This window comes from Bipolaris zeicola (genome assembly GCF_000523435.1).
Source record: "Bipolaris zeicola 26-R-13 unplaced genomic scaffold scaffold_37, whole genome shotgun sequence".
In the NCBI taxonomy this organism is placed as follows: Eukaryota; Fungi; Ascomycota; class Dothideomycetes; order Pleosporales; family Pleosporaceae; genus Bipolaris; species Bipolaris zeicola.
In genome coordinates this window covers 15,983-39,201 of record NW_006912086.1, presented here as the reverse complement: position 1 = coordinate 39,201, position 23,219 = coordinate 15,983, and the positions used below count along the sequence as shown (strand labels likewise).

The 23,219-nt window shown below is 51.9% G+C and overlaps 9 protein-coding genes across 9 annotated transcripts; 3 read left to right on the top strand and 6 right to left on the bottom strand.

Annotated features, from left to right (window-relative positions):
* Window positions 1-319: 319 nt before the first annotated feature.
* Window positions 320-1,125, bottom strand: COCCADRAFT_3283 (uncharacterized protein; the record flags this gene model as incomplete). Its single annotated transcript, XM_007711980.1, has 2 exons — window positions 320-905; window positions 956-1,125. 2 exons carry the CDS (start codon window positions 1,123-1,125, stop codon window positions 320-322), a joined length of 756 nt encoding a protein of 251 aa, XP_007710170.1.
* A 3,447-nt stretch (window positions 1,126-4,572) lies between these two features.
* On the bottom strand, window positions 4,573-5,840 carry COCCADRAFT_90655 (glycoside hydrolase family 16 protein; the record flags this gene model as incomplete). The annotated part of the gene is made up of 3 exons (XM_007712014.1): window positions 4,573-5,232; window positions 5,287-5,702; window positions 5,777-5,840. The coding sequence occupies 3 exons, from the start codon at window positions 5,838-5,840 to the stop codon at window positions 4,573-4,575; spliced, it is 1,140 nt and encodes a 379-aa protein (XP_007710204.1).
* A 55-nt stretch (window positions 5,841-5,895) lies between these two features.
* Window positions 5,896-6,114, bottom strand: COCCADRAFT_90618 (uncharacterized protein; the record flags this gene model as incomplete). Its single annotated transcript, XM_007712013.1, has 1 exon — window positions 5,896-6,114. The coding sequence occupies one exon, from the start codon at window positions 6,112-6,114 to the stop codon at window positions 5,896-5,898; it is 219 nt and encodes a 72-aa protein (XP_007710203.1).
* A 1,427-nt stretch (window positions 6,115-7,541) lies between these two features.
* COCCADRAFT_90745 (uncharacterized protein) lies at window positions 7,542-7,754 on the bottom strand (the record flags this gene model as incomplete). Its single annotated transcript, XM_007712012.1, has 1 exon — window positions 7,542-7,754. The coding sequence occupies one exon, from the start codon at window positions 7,752-7,754 to the stop codon at window positions 7,542-7,544; it is 213 nt and encodes a 70-aa protein (XP_007710202.1).
* Window positions 7,755-9,476: 1,722 nt separating this feature from the next.
* Window positions 9,477-13,163, bottom strand: COCCADRAFT_3281 (uncharacterized protein; the record flags this gene model as incomplete). The annotated part of the gene is made up of 5 exons (XM_007711979.1): window positions 9,477-9,504; window positions 9,569-9,839; window positions 9,893-10,109; window positions 10,162-12,447; window positions 12,513-13,163. The coding sequence occupies 5 exons, from the start codon at window positions 13,161-13,163 to the stop codon at window positions 9,477-9,479; spliced, it is 3,453 nt and encodes a 1,150-aa protein (XP_007710169.1).
* A 2,949-nt stretch (window positions 13,164-16,112) lies between these two features.
* Window positions 16,113-16,604, top strand: COCCADRAFT_24552 (uncharacterized protein; the record flags this gene model as incomplete). The annotated part of the gene is made up of 1 exon (XM_007711989.1): window positions 16,113-16,604. The coding sequence occupies one exon, from the start codon at window positions 16,113-16,115 to the stop codon at window positions 16,602-16,604; it is 492 nt and encodes a 163-aa protein (XP_007710179.1).
* Window positions 16,605-17,124: 520 nt separating this feature from the next.
* On the top strand, window positions 17,125-19,745 carry COCCADRAFT_3280 (uncharacterized protein; the record flags this gene model as incomplete). Its single annotated transcript, XM_007711978.1, has 3 exons — window positions 17,125-17,245; window positions 17,392-19,546; window positions 19,598-19,745. 3 exons carry the CDS (start codon window positions 17,125-17,127, stop codon window positions 19,743-19,745), a joined length of 2,424 nt encoding a protein of 807 aa, XP_007710168.1.
* A 162-nt stretch (window positions 19,746-19,907) lies between these two features.
* Window positions 19,908-20,129, bottom strand: COCCADRAFT_90698 (uncharacterized protein; the record flags this gene model as incomplete). The annotated part of the gene is made up of 1 exon (XM_007712011.1): window positions 19,908-20,129. The coding sequence occupies one exon, from the start codon at window positions 20,127-20,129 to the stop codon at window positions 19,908-19,910; it is 222 nt and encodes a 73-aa protein (XP_007710201.1).
* Window positions 20,130-20,613: 484 nt separating this feature from the next.
* On the top strand, window positions 20,614-21,361 carry COCCADRAFT_3279 (uncharacterized protein; the record flags this gene model as incomplete). The annotated part of the gene is made up of 2 exons (XM_007711977.1): window positions 20,614-20,917; window positions 20,991-21,361. The coding sequence occupies 2 exons, from the start codon at window positions 20,614-20,616 to the stop codon at window positions 21,359-21,361; spliced, it is 675 nt and encodes a 224-aa protein (XP_007710167.1).
* Between the last annotated feature and the right edge of the window lie 1,858 nt (window positions 21,362-23,219).

Sequence of the window (23,219 nt, the reverse complement as noted above, 5' to 3'; positions counted from 1 at the left end):
TACGGTGGTGTGATCCGCAGCTGACGATGATCAACTACGTAGGTACGCACGGTGCAGTGGCCCAACAAGAAGCATGTTTCTCGCATTTTACTCGGACTTGAGCAAACTTGTCCAACGTTGCAACTACTCCAATCCTTGTCGCTCCCTGCTACTTTCTGACATCTCTGTTATACACTAAGCATCTCTCATAAGTCGTTACATTTCGTAATTCGCTGTACTAACGTGTCCCAACGGATATTTGGCGACATAGGCCTCGATCTTCCATAACATTCACCGCATAACCAGACCCATGGTTCTTATCCGGTTCCACCTCCGCACCTCAGAAAACTCCCATAACACCGATACCGACCATGGCAGCGACGCCCCTAACCCAGCCTGGGTTTTGTGTGGAAGCAGCAGCAGCCGCCACCTCTACAACTGTCTGAGTCTGTCCGGTCTTGCCTGTCAAAGTCCCCATGCCAATTTCTCCTCTACCCGGAGCTGGAGCCACAGATCTTTGCGGCTTGAAGTCAATAGAAACAGTGTGGGGCCACCAGGTCGAATAGGTACCGCCGATGAATGTCTCAACCCACTGCACAGTGACGAAGGGCACATTGCTAAATGACGTTGTTGCATGTGTAACACTGGTACTCGCCGTCCTGGATGAATCTGAAGAAGTAGTTGCGGGTGCGGGCGGAACAGGATTGGCCGCATGATTGGCAATTGGAGGCGGGGGCCCTACATCAGCAGGCTCCACTCGGGCTACAAGCGCATCTTCAAGAGAATCGCCTGTGGAAGTGTTGACTGAGGCTATGATAGCTGGTTCGACTGTTGGGTTGCTTGCAAATGGCAGTGTTAGAACGCTGACGACTAGTCCCTGGGCAGACAGGTCCTTGGTTAGAGTGACGGCAGGTACTTGATGGATCCTATACTATGTGAGCTGGCTTCAAAAGTCAGTATGTGAGTATGGAGCTACCCAGAGCTGTAGAGTTCGGTTGTCAAAGTCACTACTGGGTTGGGGGTGGATGTCGGACTTGCTCCCGCCATGAGTGTAGTCTCCCCATCTTGCAGGTATCCAGATACAGGAAGGAGCGTACATGCAGTCAAAGCCGGCAGCAGAAGCATTGAGACGATATGACCCTGCATCTTGTCTGAGATGAAGAGTGTAAAGTAGCTGAAAGTGCTATCTGCGGTGATTTTGAGTGGTGTTGTGTGTAGAGGCTTAAGACCCAAGCGGCGTCCCTACTTCAACAAAAGTGGCGTTGCAGGAGAAAGTTACTAGTGAAGACTCATCGATGAGACGTGAGGCTCTGATAAGAAATCCGAAGAGACCAGATTCCAGTCACCCGCTACTGACCAGCCTTGTGAAACGCCACACCCGTGGTTGGGGTAGCACAACTGGTTGAAAAGAAAGACGGCGTGGAGCGAGAGACGAGATAAGAAAGTGGGTAAGCCAAAAAGCCAAAACCAAAACGAACGTGGGGTTGGGGAGTACCCGAAGTGAAGTGAATGTGAGACTGTAGAGATTCAATATGTGAAAAAGGATTGTGTACGGTGTTGACGTTGATGGCGAAGTCTGGCAAACGGAAGTGACGGTGACGGTGCTGTAGACCGTTAGGAGAAGCGACGATGTATGCTACAGCAAGTGACGGCCAGTGTTGAGTGTGCTATCCTGACTTTCTAATTTACCCTAGAAACTACATCCCTTAGTAAATGATTGCATTATGTTGTTGTTCTGCACCTTGTCGTCCGACGTGCTCCAATCCTTCGGTAGCTCGCCATGGAAGAGAAAAGCAGACAGTGACGTGCAGATGTAGTCTCTACCGCAACCACAACTTCCAAGTTGAGATAGGGAGCTGCGGTGTTGGAGTGACGTTAGTGATTCATAGAGATCACAGTCCAATCTTCGTATCCCGACCTACGAAGCCAGACGATTTTTCTTTTCTTACCATATGACACACGTAAACCCCATGGATATGAGATTCTTTGCCATGCATCTGATAACTTGCAGCCTTTACTCTTCCCCACAACCGATGCACGCACGTGTATCGTGGACTGAAAATAACAAGCCTAGACCAGAGCAACCAGCCCAACCCTCACCATCCATGCTGAGCCCGAAAATTAAGCCTTTTACTTCTCCACTCTGCCACCCCAAAAAAGCTAAGCGCATATCTTGGCAAAAGCTTAGCATATCCCGAATCCGGCAACTGGGCGCGTTGAGCGAGCGCGCTTGATAAAAAAAAGCAAAGACATAAAATGGGAGACTGGACCAGACCCTCTTTCTATTTCTGTTCAAAGGGAAAGCGCAAGGCAACAAAGTTTGTGCATTCCCCCGCACTGACACATTCTAGACCTTTTATGTCTTGTGAAAAAAACTCAGGTTACAAAAAGTCACAATTTTGGTGTGGGCTTTGGAGGATGGTAAATGGTACAAAGGTTTCGTCGGGCTCAGCCATCCCAAAAAGCGCATGCGCGCGCGCGAAAGGAGAGCGAGGAGAAAAAAGGCATAGCAAAGAAAATAAGAAAATGGAGGAAAGAAAGGGTGTCTTTTCTCCGAGTAAAACTTTAGCCCCCCCATCCCAAAACAATAGAGCCATTCTCGTATTCTAAACCCGCCTCCCAACCAGCATCTCCATCACAACAAAATATGCGAACCCCATCCTTCCAGAGAGAATAGAAAAAAAAACAAAAGCGTCACAAAAGAAAACATGGCACCCACACACACACACATACACACACACACACACCATCCGGCTTTCTTCGGTGTTGCACCGCAAAGGAAGGAAAAAAGCGAGCCCATCACTAACTAGTCTTGCTTCGCAAAACCCTAGTTTTCCGTTCCACGTTCCACGTCCCCCGCCATCTCGCTTGGTTACGTGAGACGCCCCCCCCCCCCAAAAAAAAAGATATAAAATAGAATATCCTTAGTTGGGGAAAAGGGAAAAATAAAGAAAGAAAAGTGGAGCAAAAAATCCAGATATAGTCCACCACTATGTTAGAAGGAAATGTGAATGTGGGAACCGTGGGAAACATGAGCATTGAAGCCATGCACGCAAACACTCACAATCACACACACACACACACATGCGCCCAACCCCGCTCCGGTCCTTTATCCGCGCTTCCCGTGAGCTATAGACTCGGGACTTTAATTTGTGAGCTAGCAAGGGGATTTGTTTGGGTATGGTCGCGATGAAGGGATGAGATTGTTCCGCGGGATATATATATATATAGATAGGATATACGAGATGGAATAATCCGCAAGTAACCCATTACAGATATATGTATGTACATGTTGTCTGCAAAGCTATTTGGCAGGTTCCCACCATCACAACAAAAATATAAAAAGCTTGTCCACTCGGTCCTCTCAAAATGGGAGGGGGTGACTTTTTTTTTTAGACGAATGCGGACGGGTATGTGCCTAGGCTTCAAAGCGCAAGCCAGGCTGTCCTGTCCTGTCAGTCCAGTCAGCCCCAGCCCGCCATCTGTGCGTCTTTGGAACTAGCGTCAGCCACGCCCGGGTTCCGTCATGTGCCGGGCTCACTAGGCGTACAACTCCAGGGGCCGTGCCTGCAAAAAATAGGCGACATTGCGCGCTCTCTGTCGGCGCGTCATCATTCTATTTTGTTGTTGTGCTGACGGGCCTAATTCCTAGGTCCGGAAGTAGTAAAAGCTAACGGATGGGCTGATCTGTTACCCAGTACGTACGGCTCAAAGGAGAGTCTTCGCTGCCGTATTTTTGAGCCTCAGTCTACCCAGGCCAAGTGGCTTGCACGCTTCCGACTCTACGGCTGAAACTAGTTCTCTCGTATATGTAAGGAACACGCGAGAACAAAGAGACTAAGCCCAGGCAGTGGTGTGCCGCAGACGCAAAAATAAAAGAGACTGGTTCAAGAAACATTGGTTTTGGCAGTGGCGTTGAAGCGACACGAAGAATGGAAGTGACAATGGTAATTGGTGGTATGTTTGATTGTGCGCAAGTGACTAAGCTGGTATCTTCTAATGCCGATTGGGATGAGGATTCCAGTCCAATACAAAATAGTAGCAAGGCTAAACACAATACGAGGCCGAAATCATGTACCGGAAGCGCTGGCGGTATGTGGGGACTGGCAAGCAGAATGCTTTCTGGTTCAGAACGGGAGCGATGTGGTACCATTCCAAGCAGGACGACATGCGTAATGATCCAAACTGTTTTGGCCGTGCTAGACAAAACAGACCAAGCTTGGTGCTGACTGCAAAAGCCTGATTGCGGAGAACAAGGGTATATACAAGAAAAGAAAGCGTGCAAAGAAGCACATCTAAGGCCGTGCCAAGCAGTAAATATGTTGGAGAAGGAGTAATGTAAATAGAGCAATCAGAATTTGCGTGTCGTTGCGACCGAGTTAAAGATATATGTGCCTCAAGCTGGAATAGCCGGAATTATGACAAAAACGCCGTAAATGTCTGGGGGGGGGGGGAAGGTGATCGTATACTCATAAAACGAGTCCCGAGTCCATGACAAGCTCGCGGGACAAATGACTGTCTTTGCGATGGATGGAAAGAAAAGCGAGAAAAGCGGACTTTTGTGTTGCAAAGTTTGTAGCGGGTCTCGGGCGACTACCATGCCATGGCTAAGCTGAGCATGGAAATGATTGATGGAATGACGATTGATGATAGCGGAACGCCGAATATGCTTGTCGCCGCGTTCTTGTACGTTGTCTGGCCAGGAGTCATGTCGCCCTTGGGGTCTGTCGAGAAGAAGTACGTCTTGGCCGCTTCGGCGCCTTGACTTGGGTCCGGTGCGCTCATTTGGTTGGGAATGGCACAGACCTTGGCCGGGTCGAATGTAGGACAGCGCTTCTTGTAGTCGTTTTGCGATCGCTCGGTATCAGTTGAGTTGAAGTAGCTCTTGAGGTAGGAGATTGTCATAACAGTGTCTCGGTCGGGTGGTCCTGCCGACCATGATGGGTCGCCATTGCTCCAGTGGTTGAAGAAGATGCTGCCGCCTTCCTGGGGAACGTTTTCGGTCATTCGGTGGAGGAGTTGACCATCAACAAAAAACTCGACGCTGCCAGGGGTCCAGTCAAAGCGGTACTCGTGGAACTTTTCGTCTGGGCGGAATGGGAGTTGCTTGACTACAAAGCCGTTTGTTCCCTGAGCAGCGAAACCGTTGGAGACGGATTGGGGGCTTTGGAGAACCAGGTTTACGGCGCCTTGGGATTCGTTGAATTGATGCGAGAGGAATTCCATGTCAATTTCTTGCGAGTTGTTGTGGTACTGCGACTGTTAGCCAGGGGACATGGTTTGAGTGGGCGCGTCATGGCGGCGTACAAAGAAGAATGCGCCGCAAGTTCCAGACGAGTTGGACAACTTCATGCCCACACGGAAACTGCCGAGTAGCGAGTCGTTGCGTATGCTAACAATCTCGGCACCGCTCACGAAGCCGTCTGCGTGATTGCCACGAACCCACAGCTCGAGTCCGGCATCTCCGCCGTGCTCGGCATCTCCCGCCCATGCCTTGTCGTCCTTGAGAGGGTTGGAGAGAACATTGCCGACTTCCATAGCCTTGCCAAAGGGGCCTCTGGCCATCTGGGCCGTCATGTTGTACTGCTGGGGTCTCCATCCTACCGTGGAGAAGTCGTCGGTCTTTGTGTGGAGAAAGTCATTTTCAAGCAGCTCGGTGAAGACGGCATAGGAAGAGTCGCTGGTGGAGTTGACCGAGTATCCGCACTCGCAGGCGGCATTTGCTGCACAGAAACTCGTGGTTAGCGCTTGCGTGCGCCAAAGGGCATGGTGGCGTGAAGGCGGGAGGCAGACTTACAGAAGCGAGAGAGAGCGAGGATTAGCAGGGCGGGCAAGGCGCCCCACGAGTTGTGTAGGAGCATGGCGGCGGCAGAGAAATTATATTAGGGCGGGTAGTCGGCAGGTTGGAGAAGGCTCTTAAACAAAGCAGAAAAAGGAAGGATGGAGTAAGTAAAGAGCGTGGGTGGGTATGCAAGGTGGTGTTGGGCGGAACAAAAGTAAAAAGAGCGTGAGGTAGTGGGAAGAGGTGTAGGGCTGGGCGGACAAGACAAGACAAGACGGAGCAGCAAAGAAGGACGGCAGGGGGGGCTGACGATGATGATGAACTGCTGGGTTGGCCGTAGGGGAGCTGGACATGCCCCCGGGCGTGCATGCCCAAAGCAGAAAGCACAAAATGCAGAACACGACTCCAGCCGGCCTGGGCACCGTCCGCTGCTGTCGCTCCCAGGGATCGCCCGTTAATGGGACCGAGATGATAAATGAACAAGACACTCGGCCCAAGACGCGCAGTGGGGAACCGGCCATGGCCACCTCCAATCGGCCACGCGGTCTGGGCTGGGTGCATCAACTCGTCGCGTGCTGCTGTCACTCTGCACACGACTCCATGCTAACTGGCACTATAGCACGAGGATAGCAAGACTACTTACGGTACTATGCCCTGCTGCGTCCTACCATACGTCCGCTCCCATGGCTTGGTCGACATGGCCTCTGGCCTAGCCTCTTGTCTCGTCCTCTGTCTGCCATGCGCCATGCACCCACTCGAATCCTTCCCGTCTCTAGCTGTCCCAGCCGCCATCCTTCACCCCAAAGCGATCCAATCACCACCCCATCTCCAAGCCCTTGCCGTTCCCTTGGCCTGTCGACTTCCACCCACACGCCCGTCATTTCTGCGCTCCACTCCTTCTGCGGGAAATTGCCCACAGCCCACTGCCACTGGCTCAAAGCAACATGCGCAAAGCAAACAGGGGCCCTGGCACGCGTTTTTTTTTCCTTGTCCCATCCCACCATCACCTACCTGTCTCGTTTTTCCCTTGCCTGTTCCCCTCCCCTCCTGTGTGGAGAGACAAAGAATCGACAAAGATGTCCACTCACACACACCACATCTGCTTTTGCCATGCACGTAAGCGTCTGTGTGCCACTCGGAACCACCGTTTCCTCGTACCCTTCTAGTTCACCCCCCTTTTTAGTCTCGGCCACCGCAACAGCAATAACACCAGCCTCGTATCCTGCACACTGGGTTGCATCCTATTTCAACCCGCCCAGCACCTCGATTGGCCTGAACAACGACGTTGTTATGTCATAGTTCCCGGCACCACGCGCACATACCGCCCCTGCCCATTCCCATGTGACTGCAGCTTGGACTCTTGGAAGAAGTCAAGAAAAAAAGCTGGGGTATTCTTTATTATCCAACGGCTTTTGTGGTTCTTGCACAAAACCTGGTCACCTTGTAATTTCTCCTCGGGCTGTTTGAGGTGAGGCGATCACCCTCTGCACCAATCAGCGTCTGCTTGCACCAACTGTGCAAGTGAGGCAGCTCCAAGGACGGCGGCTACCGGCACACATGCCTACACCCCATCTCGATTAGAGTTCGAAATGACCGACATTTAATCGTTGGTGGCGCCCTTATTCTCTGCAGCAAATGTCACCATTCTGGCTTGAACTAAGTTAGCACCGTCCAATGATTAACAGAACCTTATCCCCTGGTGACTGAAATACCGTCTCGTGCCTATCAGTTTACCTACTCTGCAACCATGCGGAGTCGAACGCCAATCTCTGTGGAGCCCTTACCCGACATGGCTACTCCACGTGGCCGCAAATGGACTGCCACTCAAATACGCAGGGCCAATCCTAATTTCAATTGCCCCCGAGATCACGAAAACATCCCTCGACGTGGAGCCTCGCCGTCCTTGCTTTGCCGCGTCTGACAGACACTTCTCCACTCTCTTGTGCACGAATTCACTCTCTGTCCTGTTTGCCAAGACGAGAAACAGATGCATCGACTCTCGAAGGATGCAGTGAATCTCGGCACAACTTTAGTTACCGCTAACCACCAAGAATCCTCCACAGATGCTATCGATACAAACACGACACGATAGCACGCGACCTTTCCACTAGCACTTCGTGTAGTACAAAACAAACCCCATGCCATGCCTAACTCGCCCTATTTCCCATACACATCGTCTTCTCCGCTCCTAGTCCGATTCTTCCGCAAGATCATCACCGTTTCCTCCCCGCCAAGCACATGCCCATTTGCATCCGCCCGTCCCTGAGTGATTGCCACGTCCATTTACCCAAAGTAACAACGTCCCTTTTTTTTCCCATCCCCGGTCCATGCTATACCGTGACTTGCACAAACCCCCCATTCCCCCGCCATTCCCCCCAAATCCCTCATAACACAACAAACCATACACAGTAAACAAACACAAACAACTTCCCGTCCTTCCCGCCCCCCAACCCCCTCCCCTCGTATCCACACACAACCCCAAGCCAAACACCAAGGAAAACAAACTACTCACCCTACCTTACCATCCCCCCGAATTTATCCACATATACGCCGCCAAGCACGGCCCCGGCATACGAACGGTCGGTCCCTTTTTTTACCCTCTTTCGAGAATACGGGGGTTGGCGCCTTCTTGAGTCGAAATACGAATGGCTTGGTTTTTTTAAGACTCGTGTAGAATGTGTGTGTGTGTGTGTGTGTGTGTGTGTGTGTGTGTGTGTGTGTGTGTGCGGGTTAGGTAATGTAGGGTCTGGGTGTGAGTATGTAAGTAAGTAGGCAGGCAGATAGGTAGGTAGGTAGGGTTCGCCCAATCCTTCACCTTGTGAAAGTATGCGTGTGATTTTGCTATTTGGGATGAGTCATGAACCCCTTCACATATCCGCCGTATGTATGGAGGGATTTATGCAGAAATTATAGTTAGTAGTAAGAAGAGGTGGTGGTGGTGGCACGTTGACCTGTTGTTTCAATACGACACGCGCATGGAATGTCAAACCCCAATTCACACCCACATAGTCCTCAATACTCAAGTAAGTCGGATAATTAGTTAAAAAAAAGGAAACGCGTTTATTAATTCCTTTTTTTGTGGAAAAAAAAGAAGCGCCTATCATGATATAGCAAACAACTAAAGTCAGATTGCCCACGGAAACCATAGCTTTACCCGTTGACGCCCCCACAACGAATCAAACAAACAAAAAACACCAGAAAAGACTGCTGATGACAGTGAAGAGAGGGATAGAGCGTGATAACAAGCGACAGATCAGAAAGTCGCATTGAACTCACACACATACACTACTCTCCCACAACACACCAGACAGTCAAAGGCACATGACAACTCCAAAACAAACCAAAAAAAAATGAGCAGAGAAGTAAACGGATAAAAAAGACCCTATAGGCTGATTGAAATCCAAAGTATCAAAAAGACAATAATCCAAATCGCATCCAAAACTCTTTTCGTTTCTTCGTTAAAGGGTAGAAATAAAAGGGTTTACGTAGCCAAAAGAAGAGGAACAAGGAAGAAATAAGGCAAAAAGGGTAAAAAAAAAGAAGACCAAAGTAAGAGTCAAATGTACACCTAGATAAACGCCGCCAAAAGTCGCATAGATCCGAACAAGACTTTCCCAATGCGAGTTTCTTCCTCGTTTTGGAAAGTGTGGGGGGGGGGGGTATCATCGTCGTGGACACATTCTTTGTTTTTTTTCTTTTTCAGTCTTTTCTTTCATCACAAGAATCCACTCTCAGAGAGCAGTCTAGGAACACCATTGTTAGCGCCATCTTCTATCTTTCTCTCTTCACAAAGATGGTTTTGCGTACCTTGCAATCTTTTCGTCCTCGCGTTCTCTTGGTTCGACGCTCAGACTCATCTCGTACATCTCATGCACATCGCCTGCAGATTGCATGTTGCTGAGGATATATTCTTGCAATTCAGGCACTGGCTGCAGTGGATAGGGCACATTCTGGTACTGCTGGATATCGCGAATGACTTCGGCCGTCTTCGCACGCTTGGCAAAGTTGATGAGATTTGTGCGCTTGATCAGCGAGGGAATACCATCTTCGATGAATGTCAAGTCGGTGAGATATACACCTTGAGTATATGTTAGTATCTATCGTGGTTTTTTTTGAGAGGTCATCGCGTACCAAAGAAGGGTATACAAGGTGGATTCGCCCTGTGCAAAGTGTCTCTGTATTCCGCAAAGTTTTTGGTGCTACCCATGAGTTTACGCATGCTTTCCAACGTTGCCATGGAGCGCTGGTTGACAGCACTCCAAGTTCTGTTCAGACGATGGATCGGCGCAGTACCTAGAGCTGAAATGATGGAAGTTAGAGTAGAAAAGTTGTTCAATTGTCGGCATTTCTGTATTCCATTAGCCACATGCAGTGCAGAGAGGTATACCAGGTTGACTCACGTCTGCTACGTTGACAAAATGCTTAATAACAATCACTCTGCGCTTGACATCTTGTTGGGTAAGGATCATCTGTGCGACCCAGTTTGTCAATTGGTTAGAATGAAGAATAAGCGCTTTGACGTTCGATGCTGGATCGGGCTCGCCAGGTGCAAGCTTCTTTTGCCAAGTCTTGTTCAAGCATTCTGTAGGGCGGATCTTGCCGTAAAGCTTAGATTCAATGATTGTGAGTTGACGAGCGAACTCGGTTGCATCGATGTCGAGGAATTTTAGTTTCTTCATGTGCTTGGGTAGGATGGGCTGTGGTGTTTGGGCACTCAAGGTAAGGACCAACCGTTTGGTTGGCATGTCTGGTCCACGCGATCTTTGCTCGACTGAAGTCATCAATGGTGCTGCTCCAGGGGTACTGGTAGTTGCAACATGGTCTTTGGCAAAGTTGTATACCCGCTGAATCAGGATCCGTGCCTCTTCGTCGTTACCCTCCATCCAGTAGTTATCAAACCAACTCTTGAGAATGTTTACAACACGGAACCTGATTGGCTTCTGCTTCTTGTCTACCCAATGCTGGTAATCTTCTTTTGCTAGACCATGGGGTGGTTGAATACTCCATCGTTTGACCAACATCTCAAAAAGCTCGGAAGCGGTGGTAAAGGATCGGTAGGTAAGCAGGAATGTGTTGTTGAAGGCGGGGTCCAAACGGTCGTGACGGGTCAGCTGCTCAACAAGTCCTGCCAAAGTGCCACCCTTGAGCTGAGGCGGTGTAGTTTTGTGATCGTAGGAAATCTCGCCCTCGTGGTCGAGCTTCAAGAATTCTGGTGTTTCTTCAACTGCTTGCTGTGGAATGACTGGCACTTCACCAAAGAAATCCTTGAGCTTCTTGTTGCTGTTGGCAGAGCGGATCGGCTCAACTTTCGTATCGTCATTTCCAAGGGACGATCCTGGGCTGTATGTGTCAGCCTTGGGCATGTTACCAAGCAATGGCCTCTCAGGTCCAGATGGAATGCGAGCGTGACTAGGTAGTTCGCTGTCGGTGTTTCTCCGAGGATCTGAACGGCTTATGATATCATCCAAGGGAATGTTTTCTGACAGGTTCTGTAGCAGGGCATACTCCTGGGCACAAGTTGTCTCGAGTTCACGGGCGACGGCTCGCACAGCGTTGATTCGGTCCTCTAGAGAGTCTCCCCGTAGTTCGGCCCATTCGTCTCCCAAAGGCGCCGCTACTCCTTGACATGCTATCACAAGTTCGGAGACTATATCATAAGTCTTTTGTTTCTGTATGCTGAATTCGCTGAGCTGCGATCCTTGAGAGTCCAAGTCCAAAGATGCGAGGTTGATTTGTTCAATGGTTGAGATCCAGGGTCGGCATGCTTCAAGCACCTTGCTTGCCGCGTTGCATACGTGGTCGCCAATCTCCTGATGTTTTTGGTGTGAGATGACGGTATCCCGTACGACCAAGTGGTCGTCCAAGCGACGAATGCTTGAACCAATCAATCTCTTTACATCGTGCAACCTTTCCAGGACACGAGAGTCTAGCTTGAGAGTCGGCTCGACAGAAGACGGCTCGTGGTCTTCTGCGTCAGAGTACATCGAGGTATTGACATCCCTGGAGTCTGCGCCATTGTTCTGCCAGCTACCGCCAATGGTGCTGCCGACCACGAATCCAGGCACAAGGCGGGGTATCTCTTCACCCCGCTGCTGACGAGCTACTTCCACGAATCCAAAGACACCATTCATCACGCCCTCTGCTTCTTTCAGACACTTTGAGTAAGAGTCTGGGGGAGGAAAGTCGGATGCGGCAATGTGCGAAGAAAGGACTAGCTTTGAAAAGCGCGACATGGTCTCTCTGAAGTGAGGATATAGGGCCTTGTTGGTCGATATGATGGAAGGGTTGCCAGAGTGGTTATCCGTCGTTCCCGAGCCAGCTGCAAGTAACAGCCGGAGGTGATCTGAAATGTCTTCAGCACGCTTTACAAACTCGGACCTATCGCTGTTGTTGATGGCCTGTTTGTATCGTTCAATCGCGCGTCGCATATCTTCGACCATCCTGTTCCAGGTAAGAGGGACTGGGCTGACATCGTCGTAAAACTTTCGTGATTGTGGGAGAGTACTGTTGGGTCCACCTAGGCCAGGGCTGTTTGCAAAGGACGTGGCCGTGGTACCAGCAGGAGGCATTGCAGCAGAGGCGGCAAAGCTCATGCTACTTTGGTCGTAGGCCCTGCCATGGTAACCCCCATTCATTGACTCCATGGAGGTGGCTGATGAGAGTCCACCGGACAAGCGTTGTCTGTGCTGTAGTGCAAAGTCAGAGGGGCTCTCACATAAGTGGGAGGGAGGGTGAGCGGTTCGATACTTACACGAGAGGAGTAGGAACCCTTTGTTCCTGGACCTTCAAAGTCGGATGCGGATGTTTCGTCGTCTGTGTCTTCCATGTTGTAGCCAGAGCCCGAAGCCAGTATCTCAGCAGGCGGTCGCGACATTTCTGGAATGAAGACATCTGTGCGGTTGCGCGGGCCACTCTCATTTGTGGCGGGTGACTCGAGCGGTAGCTCCATGGTGCTTACGCCGGTCAGGGTGTTGAAGTAAAAAAGCCTTCCATCTGGGGTAGCTTGGGGGATCCAAAAGGCAGCCTCCTCCTCCTTGTTGTTGGTGGATGCGGTGTTGCGCTCAATGGGCAGGATGGTGTCGTTGCCGCCGCTCAGGGAGCCATCGTCGGAATAGTCGCCTTCTGCGCCACTGGCTGAACGAGTATCGTCGTCGGCGTCGGCACCGTCTCGGTCTTCCTCGATGTCTTCGCTAGGCCGCTGCACGACGGCGCAGTAGTTGCTTGGAAACCAGCCACGGACACCATGGATGACTCCGTCCCACCATCCACTCTCCAGCTGGGTGATGACTTGTATTATGTCGCCGGTCCGGAAGCTTAAGCTGGTGCGGTCGTCGGCCTGGTAGTCGTATAGGGCCTTGACGTACATGCCGCCAGCGTCGGTCGTGCCGCTGAAGCCGTTCATGTTGGAAGGCGCGACCAGCTCGAGGGGGAACGGGATAGGAGAGCAACAACGACTTCTGCACACTCGGGTGCAAGATGCCCCTCTACTGCGACCCAGGACAAGAGCAGAAGAGTTCGCAAGGTGGGCCGCTCGTTCTTACAGCGCGGTCGATTTCGAGGGTCAGATAGCCCGCGTGTTATGGCCGGGGGGTGGGTGAGGGCATGCAATTGGGCTAGGGGCGGGACCGGCATGCGAATGAGGAGCCTTGCATTCGCGCCTCGCTGAACTGCACAGCGAATAGAGTCTCGCAGCGGGCACTTGTGTATGATTATCGTCGAGAGGAAGAGAGCTCAGGAGCGAAAGAAACTGCAACACCAGGGCGGGTCGCTGGGCAGGCGTTGTGAGCGGTGGAGGCCCCCCGAATGTGGGGACACTGCTGCCACAAGTCACGTGAAGAGCTGGGTTTCTGGATAAAAGAAGCTAACAATGTGTCAAGCCCCGGGCCCATCCCTCAATCCAAGCCCTCGCGGAGCCCGCTTTGCTTGTCTACAGCTTGTAATATTCATGCGTATCTACATGCGAAGCCCGCCTGCAGCCCATGTTGTGCATATACGCACAACCTGTCTGTCCAGATGGATGGTTATGCTGCTGGTCATCCGGAGCCGGCTGCATGTCCATTGTCTGTCCAAAAGCCGCCGGTCCAACACGTCGCGTAAGATTTGTTGTCTGTCAGATGGCCGTTTAAACACGCCGGCCTCAAGCATGTCTATGTAAGTACACACATACTATGTACACCATACGCATCAGAGTAGTCTCTCTACGCCTGGCCAATAATGGTCCGACAACGTCATGAACCGTGCGAAACCCCCACCCACGGCTCCAGTACGGATGCTAGATGCGGTATGTGAAATGTAGGACGTACATCATCCATAGTAGGTATGCATGTATGTCAGTATGTAAGTATGCAGGCGCGCCGAGTGGAAAGCCTGGCGACTGAGCGGGGAGGACCTCAGGCGTTCCATACACTCGTCAATTCATCTAGAACACTGGCTGACTCGTTGGCTAATTCTCCTTCTATGCGCTATGGAACGTTGTCCCAAAGACGGCAGGGACCTGTCGCCTTTTGCGGGCGGATACCGGAGCAATTGAGCATGATACCACCCTACCGGTCTTGTGCGACCGTCCAGTCGTCCGACTTCTGACCCTTGGCGTCCTGACACTCTGCTTGCGCCGAACGATACTTGCAGCTGCGCAAGTGGCCAAGAGCCGCTCAACGAGTTGTGCAACCTAGTCTGGCGAGGCTGATGGTAAAGGTAGAGAGCATGTGGAACACTGGAAGCTGCAAAGTCAAGCAAGAGCCGCCAGCCCCATGGACGCGAGAGCGGTGACTGACACGCGCATCTCATCGTCGAAGACGCCATGGAAGCTTTGAGTGATCATGGAGGAATTAGCGGCCGATACCATTCTCGAATTTGCTTAATGTGTCGCGTGGAAGCGGAAGCCTCGACTTCTGGGTTCTGCGACACTGGGCTGGAGTGGTGTGTGGGCCGGCCACCCGCCCAATTGACCATGATGCTGCTGTCACTCCCGGGGTGGCAGGGAGATTGTTGGGATATGACGGGATATAGCGAGGGCAAAGGGAAGCTTGGTTGTAGTAAGTACGAGTAAGCAGCACATGGCAACGGGAGCGGCGCTGGACGTGGAGGTGTCTCCGGACGGTGTCCAGAGGCCATGACCATATTTGTTCGTCACCAAACGGTAAAAGGGAAAAAGGGCAGCAGCCACCGAGCATTTCAGCTTGCGTCTTCAGACAATGGCGAGCACATGGACACGGGCAATGCCCCGAGCCGGCCATGGTCCCTGACACTAAGTAATTCTAGTCGGTTTGCCTTGACCTTGTTGAAATTATCTCACGGCGCAGGCGGATCGGTAGCGGCTCTATGGCGTCCGTGTTGCGCGAACAGACCATGACCTGCCACATGAAACCTCGACCACGAAGCCGCGTTGCGCTTCTAAAGCATTACGTGAAGCGTTCTAGCGCGAGGAGGGGCGAGGGGCGAGGGAGGGGGGGCTTTTTTGCCCAGCAGCCATGCATGCCCCTCGCTGACACTGAGGGGTTGTGAGAGAGATAGCACGAGGCATGTGGCGCGAGGGCGCAGTCCAACGAACTGACGGTGAAGGCAAAATGGGCTGGCGCGGGAACAAGGCCGTTTACCAGACCGCGACCGACGCTATGTGCTCCAGGACATACGCGCATCCCCGATGCAAGCGGGGCATGTTAGTGGGCTCTTCTAGGTGCTCTGCTGCTTACCGGGAAGGCAGGTAGATGGGTGTTTGCATTTTTGTGGTGGACAGTGACGGTGGTTGTGGTGGTGGGGGGCTGGCGCAGGTCAAAGGGCAAGGTTGCTATGGGCCTGTTGGCATTGTGATGGCGAGGGACAGGCGTAAAAAAGCATTCCATCGTCGCGCGATGGCTTGTTTTGAGTGCGGTCGACAGCAACGAGCTGCTGCCGTCTGGTGCATGTGTGGACCGGGCTAACAGGAGGATTGTGGGTCCGGGGAACGGGATCATGGCCCGGAGGTATGGATAGAGTTCCAGGAACGAGTGAGGGCAGCCGACGATCGTCTCCAAATTACTCGCAGCCACACAGCAGCATTTCGTAGTGCGAGTTTGAAGGGTGCTCCTGGCGTCATCTTGTTGGCTCCGTGAGCGAGGGGCTGCAGCCACCCCTTTTTTTATTTTTACTATTATTATTATTATTTTTTGCCGGGTGAGGTCATCATGGGCCAGCGATTGCGGCCAGCGAGGGGCAACACCCGCCTGGGTGGTGTGCATGTGTATGTATGTATGTATGTATGTAGTGTAGGGTTGTATGTAGGGTTGGGGTTCGTGCCAACATGAATGGCGCAGGCACACAGGCACGCAGAGTGAGGCGGTGAGGCTCCATGCGCTCGGCCTGCATCTGAGGAATGGCGCCCCAGCAGACTACTCACTCAAGAGGCAAAAGTCGTCTGGTCATTCTTACCGCCTCTTTGAGATGTCGAGCCACAAGTGGTGGATACAGAGGGCGACTCCGCTGCCAGCGCGTGGTACGGCGAAAGCACGCTCGGCAAGAGCCTCGTGCGATCAAAATCATTGGCCACGCGATTGCCATGTTGCAATTGGGTCCAGCCCGTCAACTAAGGGAGTACCCGGTGTGCAGGCGCAACTGCAGATGGGCGGTATGGCTACAAGGACCTGGCTTGGGGGAGGGAGGGGCTGTAGGGCGCGGCAGGGCGGCAGAACGCGAGAGGGGTGCGAGGGGGAGGGAGGGGAGTGTGCGTGATGGAGAGAGGGAGAGTGGCACAACAGTGGGAGACAGGCTCGCTCCAAGCAGCCATGCTCATGGCAAGAAGGCGTGGGCACGCAGCAAACCACGGGCGGGCAACCCTGCACGACACACTGTCAATGGGCAGCGATAGATACAAGCAAATATAACGTGGGATGCGACCGCTGTACACCTACTTCATCAACAATTGGCGTTGGATTCGCTAGCGCTGTCATGCTGGACGTAATTATTCGGTCCCGCGAGGAAATCACAGGGGATGGCTGGGCTGGTGAGCCTGCTATTTGGCGGACTGTGCGTTGTGCCTCTCTCCCCCCCCCCATCTTGTGATTTTGGCTGCTGCCCCTCTTGGTCTCCTTATTCCGCCCTCGCGCCGCTCGCATCCATCTCAACCCTCACGCAGCCCGCGGCCTTCATCATTGCGCACGCAGCCCTGGGGCGCTGACGTCTGTATATCGCGCTCTGCCGCCGGCCACTCCTGTCCTGTGCTCGCATTTTCTGTTGTGTATACAAAACGCGCGGGATGAACGACGGGCACAGCCACTGCACCTCGCCCATCAACACACTTTAACGCTCGCGCGCGCCGGCCGTTCCATCATCCCCTCGCATCGGCCTCCAGCTGCTGCAGTTGCCCGCTGCATCTCTGCATTGCCGTGATGGCGTCCAACTCGTCGCCCGCCGGCCGCAAGACGGGCGCGCCGGAGAAGAAGTACAAGTGCCAGTTCTGCAACCGCGCCTTCAGCCGCAGCGAACATCGCAGCCGTCATGAGCGATCCCGTAAGTGCCCTCCCCTTGCCCAGCGTCGCCATGGGAGCTCTGCCTGGCTGGAGCGGGGTAGCTGTTTACTGCGGCGGGACACCTTCGCGCCGTGGTCGCGCTGCGGGGAAGATTGACACTGTGTTGCTAACTGCCCCTCACCGCAGACACAAAGGAACGCCCCTTCAAGTGCCTCAAGTGCCGCAGCACCTTTGTGCGCCGCGACCTCCTCCTCCGCCACGACCGCACTGTCCATGCAAAAGACGGCGGCGCCCCGCTGCCCAGCGAGCAGAAGCGCCGCAGCACCACAAAGGCCGCCGATGCCGGGCCCTCGAAGCCCGCCCCCGTCGACAATGCCACCACCCTCGAGCGCATCCAGCACGACTCCGAGGCCATGCACGACGATGACGACCTCAATGCTGCCGCCATGCTCATGACCGACTTCCACCACAAGGCCATGGCCAGCCAGGAGCCTGAGATGATTCCCGAGCACAACGAGCCCGTCATCTCCCCCACCGGGCCCCCCATGATGGAGCCCGTCATCCCCTACACCGCCCCTGGCCAGAACATGCTGCCCCAGATGCCCTGGAGAGACTCAATGGTCCCCCAGTCTGAGCCCAAGTCGTCGCCCAACACCCACTCGGCCTTTACCTCGGCTGCCGCCCTCGGCTCCCACCCTCACCAACTGCCCCCTCTGATGGAGCGCACCATGTCGGGAAACGACAGCCTTGCGCCCACCTTCTCCGCCATGAACGGGGGCAACGGCCTCGGAACCCCCGGTGCTCTGTCGCCCTATCCCTCGATGATGGGACCCGTTTCGCCAGTCGACTACCGCAAGTCGCCCGGCCCTAACCAAGCCTTGATGATGACCCGAGCCCCTCAATTGGACTCGGAAGAGCAGTGCGCCAGGATCTACGAGAATATCAAGCAGTATGACAGTGAAAACGCGCTTCTCGAGACATTCCACCTTCCCAGCCTCAACACCCTCAACCGCCTGCTCAAGACTTACTTTGATCTGTTCCACCACCATCTCCCCTTTCTGCATCCCGCCACATTCAACCCTACAGAGGTGTCGGCCCCGCTGCTCCTTGCTGTCCTGTCGATAGGTGCCCTGTACATATTCGACCAGGACCAGGCATATATGCTGCACATCGGATCAAAGGTTCTCGTAAACCAGTTTCTGCAGAACAAGGAGAACTTTAGCTCGCGCAAATGCCCCCTGTGGACCATGCAGAGCACACTGCTCAACATGATCTTTTCCAGCTGGAGCGGTGACCCAAAGGGTCTCGAGTGGGCCTGTTCGATTAAGAGTCTTTTGGCCAACATGGTTGCCGGAAACCGATACGAGCTCAAGCTTCGGTCAGATGCGCGTGATGGTGCCCAGCCAAACCACGAGGAATGGGTCGTTGACGAGCAGTGCCGCCGAACATACTACGCAGTCTACATCTTCTTTGGTCTGCTCACTCTTACCTATAACCACACACCTGCTATGGGTTTCAATGAATTTGACACGCTGGAACTTCCCTCCTCAGAATCCCTCTGGACTATGGAAGTCTCAGATGACGATGCCTGGCGTGAAAGCCTGAGCTCGTCCAAGATTATCACGTTCCGTCAGGCGCATGACAATCTCTTCCAGGGCGAGACTGCACGCTATAGTGCCTTCGCCACGCGTGTCATGATCAATGCTCTGTTCCTCGAGGTGTGGTATCACAAGCGCAGCCCTGAAGCTCTCCAGGACGTGGTTACCGAGTACAAGCTCCGGCTGGCTCTTGAGACATGGGAAAAGTCGCTTGAGCTGTGCGAACCTGAGACTGTTGTCGTTCAGCTGAGCGCCCCCCACAAGGGCCACCCTCTAATCTTCAATGCCATGGCGCTATATAGGAACACGCGCGCTCGACTAGTCGTTGATCTCAAGTCTATCCAGGAGGCTCTCCGTTATCACGACTCGTATGAAGTCGCTGCTGCCATGACCAACGCTCGTGACAAGGTTCAGCGCTCACCAGAGATGATCAAGGTAATCCAGGAGTGCTTTGACTGCATCGAAGTCGCTGCCGTGCAAGGAATCCGCTGGGTTGCACGTACTTCAGCCACCAATTGGAGCATCGAGCATCCTCTTACTGGTATGGACCTGATGGTAATTTTGACCTTGTGGCTCTACCGTTTGGAACACGACGAGGAACCAGCCACCGAAGAAGAGCTAGCCATGTACAACAAGCTGCGTAACCTGTTCGACGATGACTCGGTCGATGTCTACGGAGCCAAACTAAGCTCTACTGTCGCTCGACTTTGGGGTAGTATGATTGACGAAGTTGTTGTTTGGGGGTATGTTGATCTCTTGATTACTCTGCGAAACTTGTCACTAACTCTGCGTAGCATCACCAAGCTTATGGGCGAGGCCTTCAAGCTCCACTCACAAGCCCTTGTCGGCTATGAGGACGCCATGTCTTCTCGCTCTGGATCCGCTACACCGTCCATGGCGGCTGGCGGTGTCCAAGTACTCGAGATGCAAATGGCCTACTAGGGCCATGCGATTGACCTCTAGCACTCTACTCACGATCTGTTTTTGATTTTTTGTCTATTTCTCTGTTTATCTGTCACTGGGATTCTTTGTTTGTCTTGCTACAGTCACCTCCTTGCATCTGGGAGCATGTCATGGAGTTTGGGCGTGTTGAGCATTAGTACTCTATTTCTTATCTCTTTTCATTTTCTCAAGATTGGGGTAATACGGCGCACAGGGGCAGTCGTCCAGATTGCTACACACTTGAGCATGCGCTCTATTTGTTTGGCGTCCTTTTAATATCTTTCCCTCGCTCATACCCATCGGCATTTCTGGACTAATGGAGGCTGGCCCCAGGCGCGTCATCGCTCTGCTTCGGTCCTGCTGCCTGTATTGCCTCTGCTGCATTTCTGCTAATACCGTTTGTTTGCTGTCATTTTTTGCAGTCTTTTCTATTCGTCATGGAGCTTTTGGGGTTCGATGTGCATATACCATAGTATTTCATGAGGCGCCTTTACGTGGCGGCGGAGGGCAGGGTGGAAGTAGTAGATTGACCATGCCGAAGTGTGGGTAGATTACGATTTCAAATATTATTGTATGAACACATTTCTGCATGAGTATGTCGGGATTAAACGCAGGCAGTATGTGAAGCCCATTGGATCTCAGTGTTGCCGACCACAATCTGACGTTCAGTGAAGCCGCTAATCGATAATGGCTACCCACGGACCACCATGCATAACTAGCGCGAAGAGCTCCAATTGAACTTTTCCAAAAATTTCGAGGCCCAGCTACACCAGCCCGTCTGCTTGCAGTTCCACGCATTGTCCACCATATTCATATATCCCTCTACTTTGGCGTTCTAGCCCTCAAAACACAGTCGCATACAGTCACAATGTCGAAAGATATCGAGGAGAAGAAGCTGAAGAAGGACAAGAAGGACAAGAAGGAAAAGCGCGCCGAGAAGGATGGCGTAACCAAGAGCAAGAAGGACAAGAAGGAGAAGAAGATCAAGGGCGATGTCGAAATGACCGACGCGCTAGAGGCAGAACTCGAGAAGGAACCTGAGGTCTCCATGGTCAATGTCGTAGACGGCGCATCCGGCGACGACGAGCCTCGCGGCGCCCTCGTTCCCTTTGCATTCCCACTCGCCGACAACGACAAGGAAGTCAAGAAGATTCTCAAGACCGTCAAGAAGTGTACGTCACCATTCCCAATAAAAAACGCGCTCACACAATCCACACATTTCGACTAACCTTTTTTTTCAAATAGCCGCCAAGTCCAAGACGCTCCGCCGCGGTGTCAAAGAAGTCGTCAAGGCGCTGCGCAAATCCGCCGCCGCAGGCGCTGCTTCTACGCTTAGCGACCCCACCGCCATTGTCGTCATCGCCGCCGACATCTCGCCCATGGACGTCATTGCGCACATCCCTGTCCTCTGCGAAGACCACAACGTGCCCTACATCTACATCAAGAGCCGCGCACAGCTCGGCGAGGCTAGCGCTACAAAGCGACCTACCAGCGTTGTCATGATTGGCAAGGATAAGCTTGGCAAGAAGGCAGGAGAGGGTGATGATGAGTTTGCTGAGGCGTATGCTGAGCTTGTTAAGGTTGTGGCGAAGGCTAGCAAGACCGTGAGGAAGTAAATGTACGAAGATGTGGGTGTAAGAGAGGCTAGTAGAAGAAGAAGTTGTCTCTTTTTTTGGGGGCGATTCGTGAATGTTTTCGAATAGTCACTTTGTTGAACACACCAAAAAAAGAAGAAGAAAACTCCGGGGGGTGGTGGAAACATGGACGAGGAGTCTGGCGTTTGTTTCGCGTTTTTTCTCTCGAAATGCGGAAACTTGGGGGCTTACTTAGCTAGTTACTGTCATACTGATTTGCCATGTCAATTGGTATATTCCGGTTGCTTTTTCAATATATCTAAATACTATTAAAAACTCACTTCCTGTTCTCTCTCTCTCTCTCTCTCTCTCTCTGCCTTCTTACTCTTTTCCAAGTGTGTGCATAATTGCTGCTGTCATACTTCCCATCCTTAATTTTTTTTTTCTTATTCTTTTTCTTTTAGATTTGTTTCTTTCTTTGATCTCGCACTCTCTGGTACTGATATATGCTATTATTTTATATCCATCTCTTCGATCGCGCAATCCAGTTCGTTTCAGAATTGTGCTTTTTTTGTTTGTTTTCAGGGACACGTGTTCGAGGGGTTAGGGTATACCTCTGTTTGGGTTGAATTTTCAGGTACTAGTCACATCGGTGAGTATGTTTATGTAATCTAAATGGTGTGTTCTGGATTAGCTTTTTTCTCGGCTGCTTGTGCTAGCATTTTTATTTCTGAGGGGTTTTTCGGGCTTGTGGGTTGACGTGGTAGTTTGTGATGTGTGGTTGGATATGGGTGTTTGAAAGGTAGTGGTTGCGATGATGTATAGTGTGCGTGCTTTTTTTGTTACGTGTTGTCTATTTTTTTTTTCTCTCTATATCTGTGATGTGTATTGAGACCAAGAGAGGGTATCCTGGGTAGGATGCTTCTTGGTGTAGTGGTGGGAGAATGGTGCGAGGATGCGTGGCTGCATTTTGTTAAATGTAAGTTGCCACATTGAGAAAATGCGTCAGATCGCGGACTAGATGGAGCTTTTTATTAATTAGTGGACTTTTCGTTGTCTTTCCACGCTCATGGAGGGGTACTAAAGTAATTAGAGGGTTGTCGTTACGTTCTTGTTGTAAGATTCTATTCCAGATCTCAAGCTGGCATTACATAGTCCAGATCAAATCATGAACGAGTAGTACGCCTCGTACAATCTCATGACTTCAAAATCTCAAGAGATGAAATAAATGCTGACGTAACGCAGCAGAAGACGGAAGAACTATCTCAGAATCATTATGTGTATCGTGAATAATCCGGCCGACAGAAATCTAAGAATTGAGCCGACTGGGGCAAACGAGTTATCCCTTCTCACTTCTGACTTCTCATGAGGTCACCACCAACATTCCAACGTAAAGGTATGAACAGCTTCGCAACACCAGATTTGTTCATTCACTCTGTCTAAGTTCACCAACGCCATGGTACTGGTTAGAAAACACGAGTCACCTGACCAACACATCTCTATCCACAAATTATTACATAGGCCGACAGCAAATCTACAAAGAATATGACCACCCCTCCATCTGATATTGGGCTTTTTCCCAGATCCATGAAATCTTGACGATATCATTCGATCCACAGCACAGTCGAGGTCTTCAGATCTAGATCGGAACGATCAGATATCTCGAACATGCAGTGACGATCGAGCATAGCCTATATCAGCCCAGCGAGAAAACCATTAGATTTTGTCGCAATGGGCCACTGAAGAAATTTAGTCATATTCTGAATGTATTCACAATAATCTCGTTCTTGGACTGTAGCCGCTCCCTAACTCCTTCTGGCTTGGTACCCGAAGTAGATTGATATCGTATTCAACGAGATCTTTATTTGGCCGATATATGTTATCTCTTCGAATCGACTGG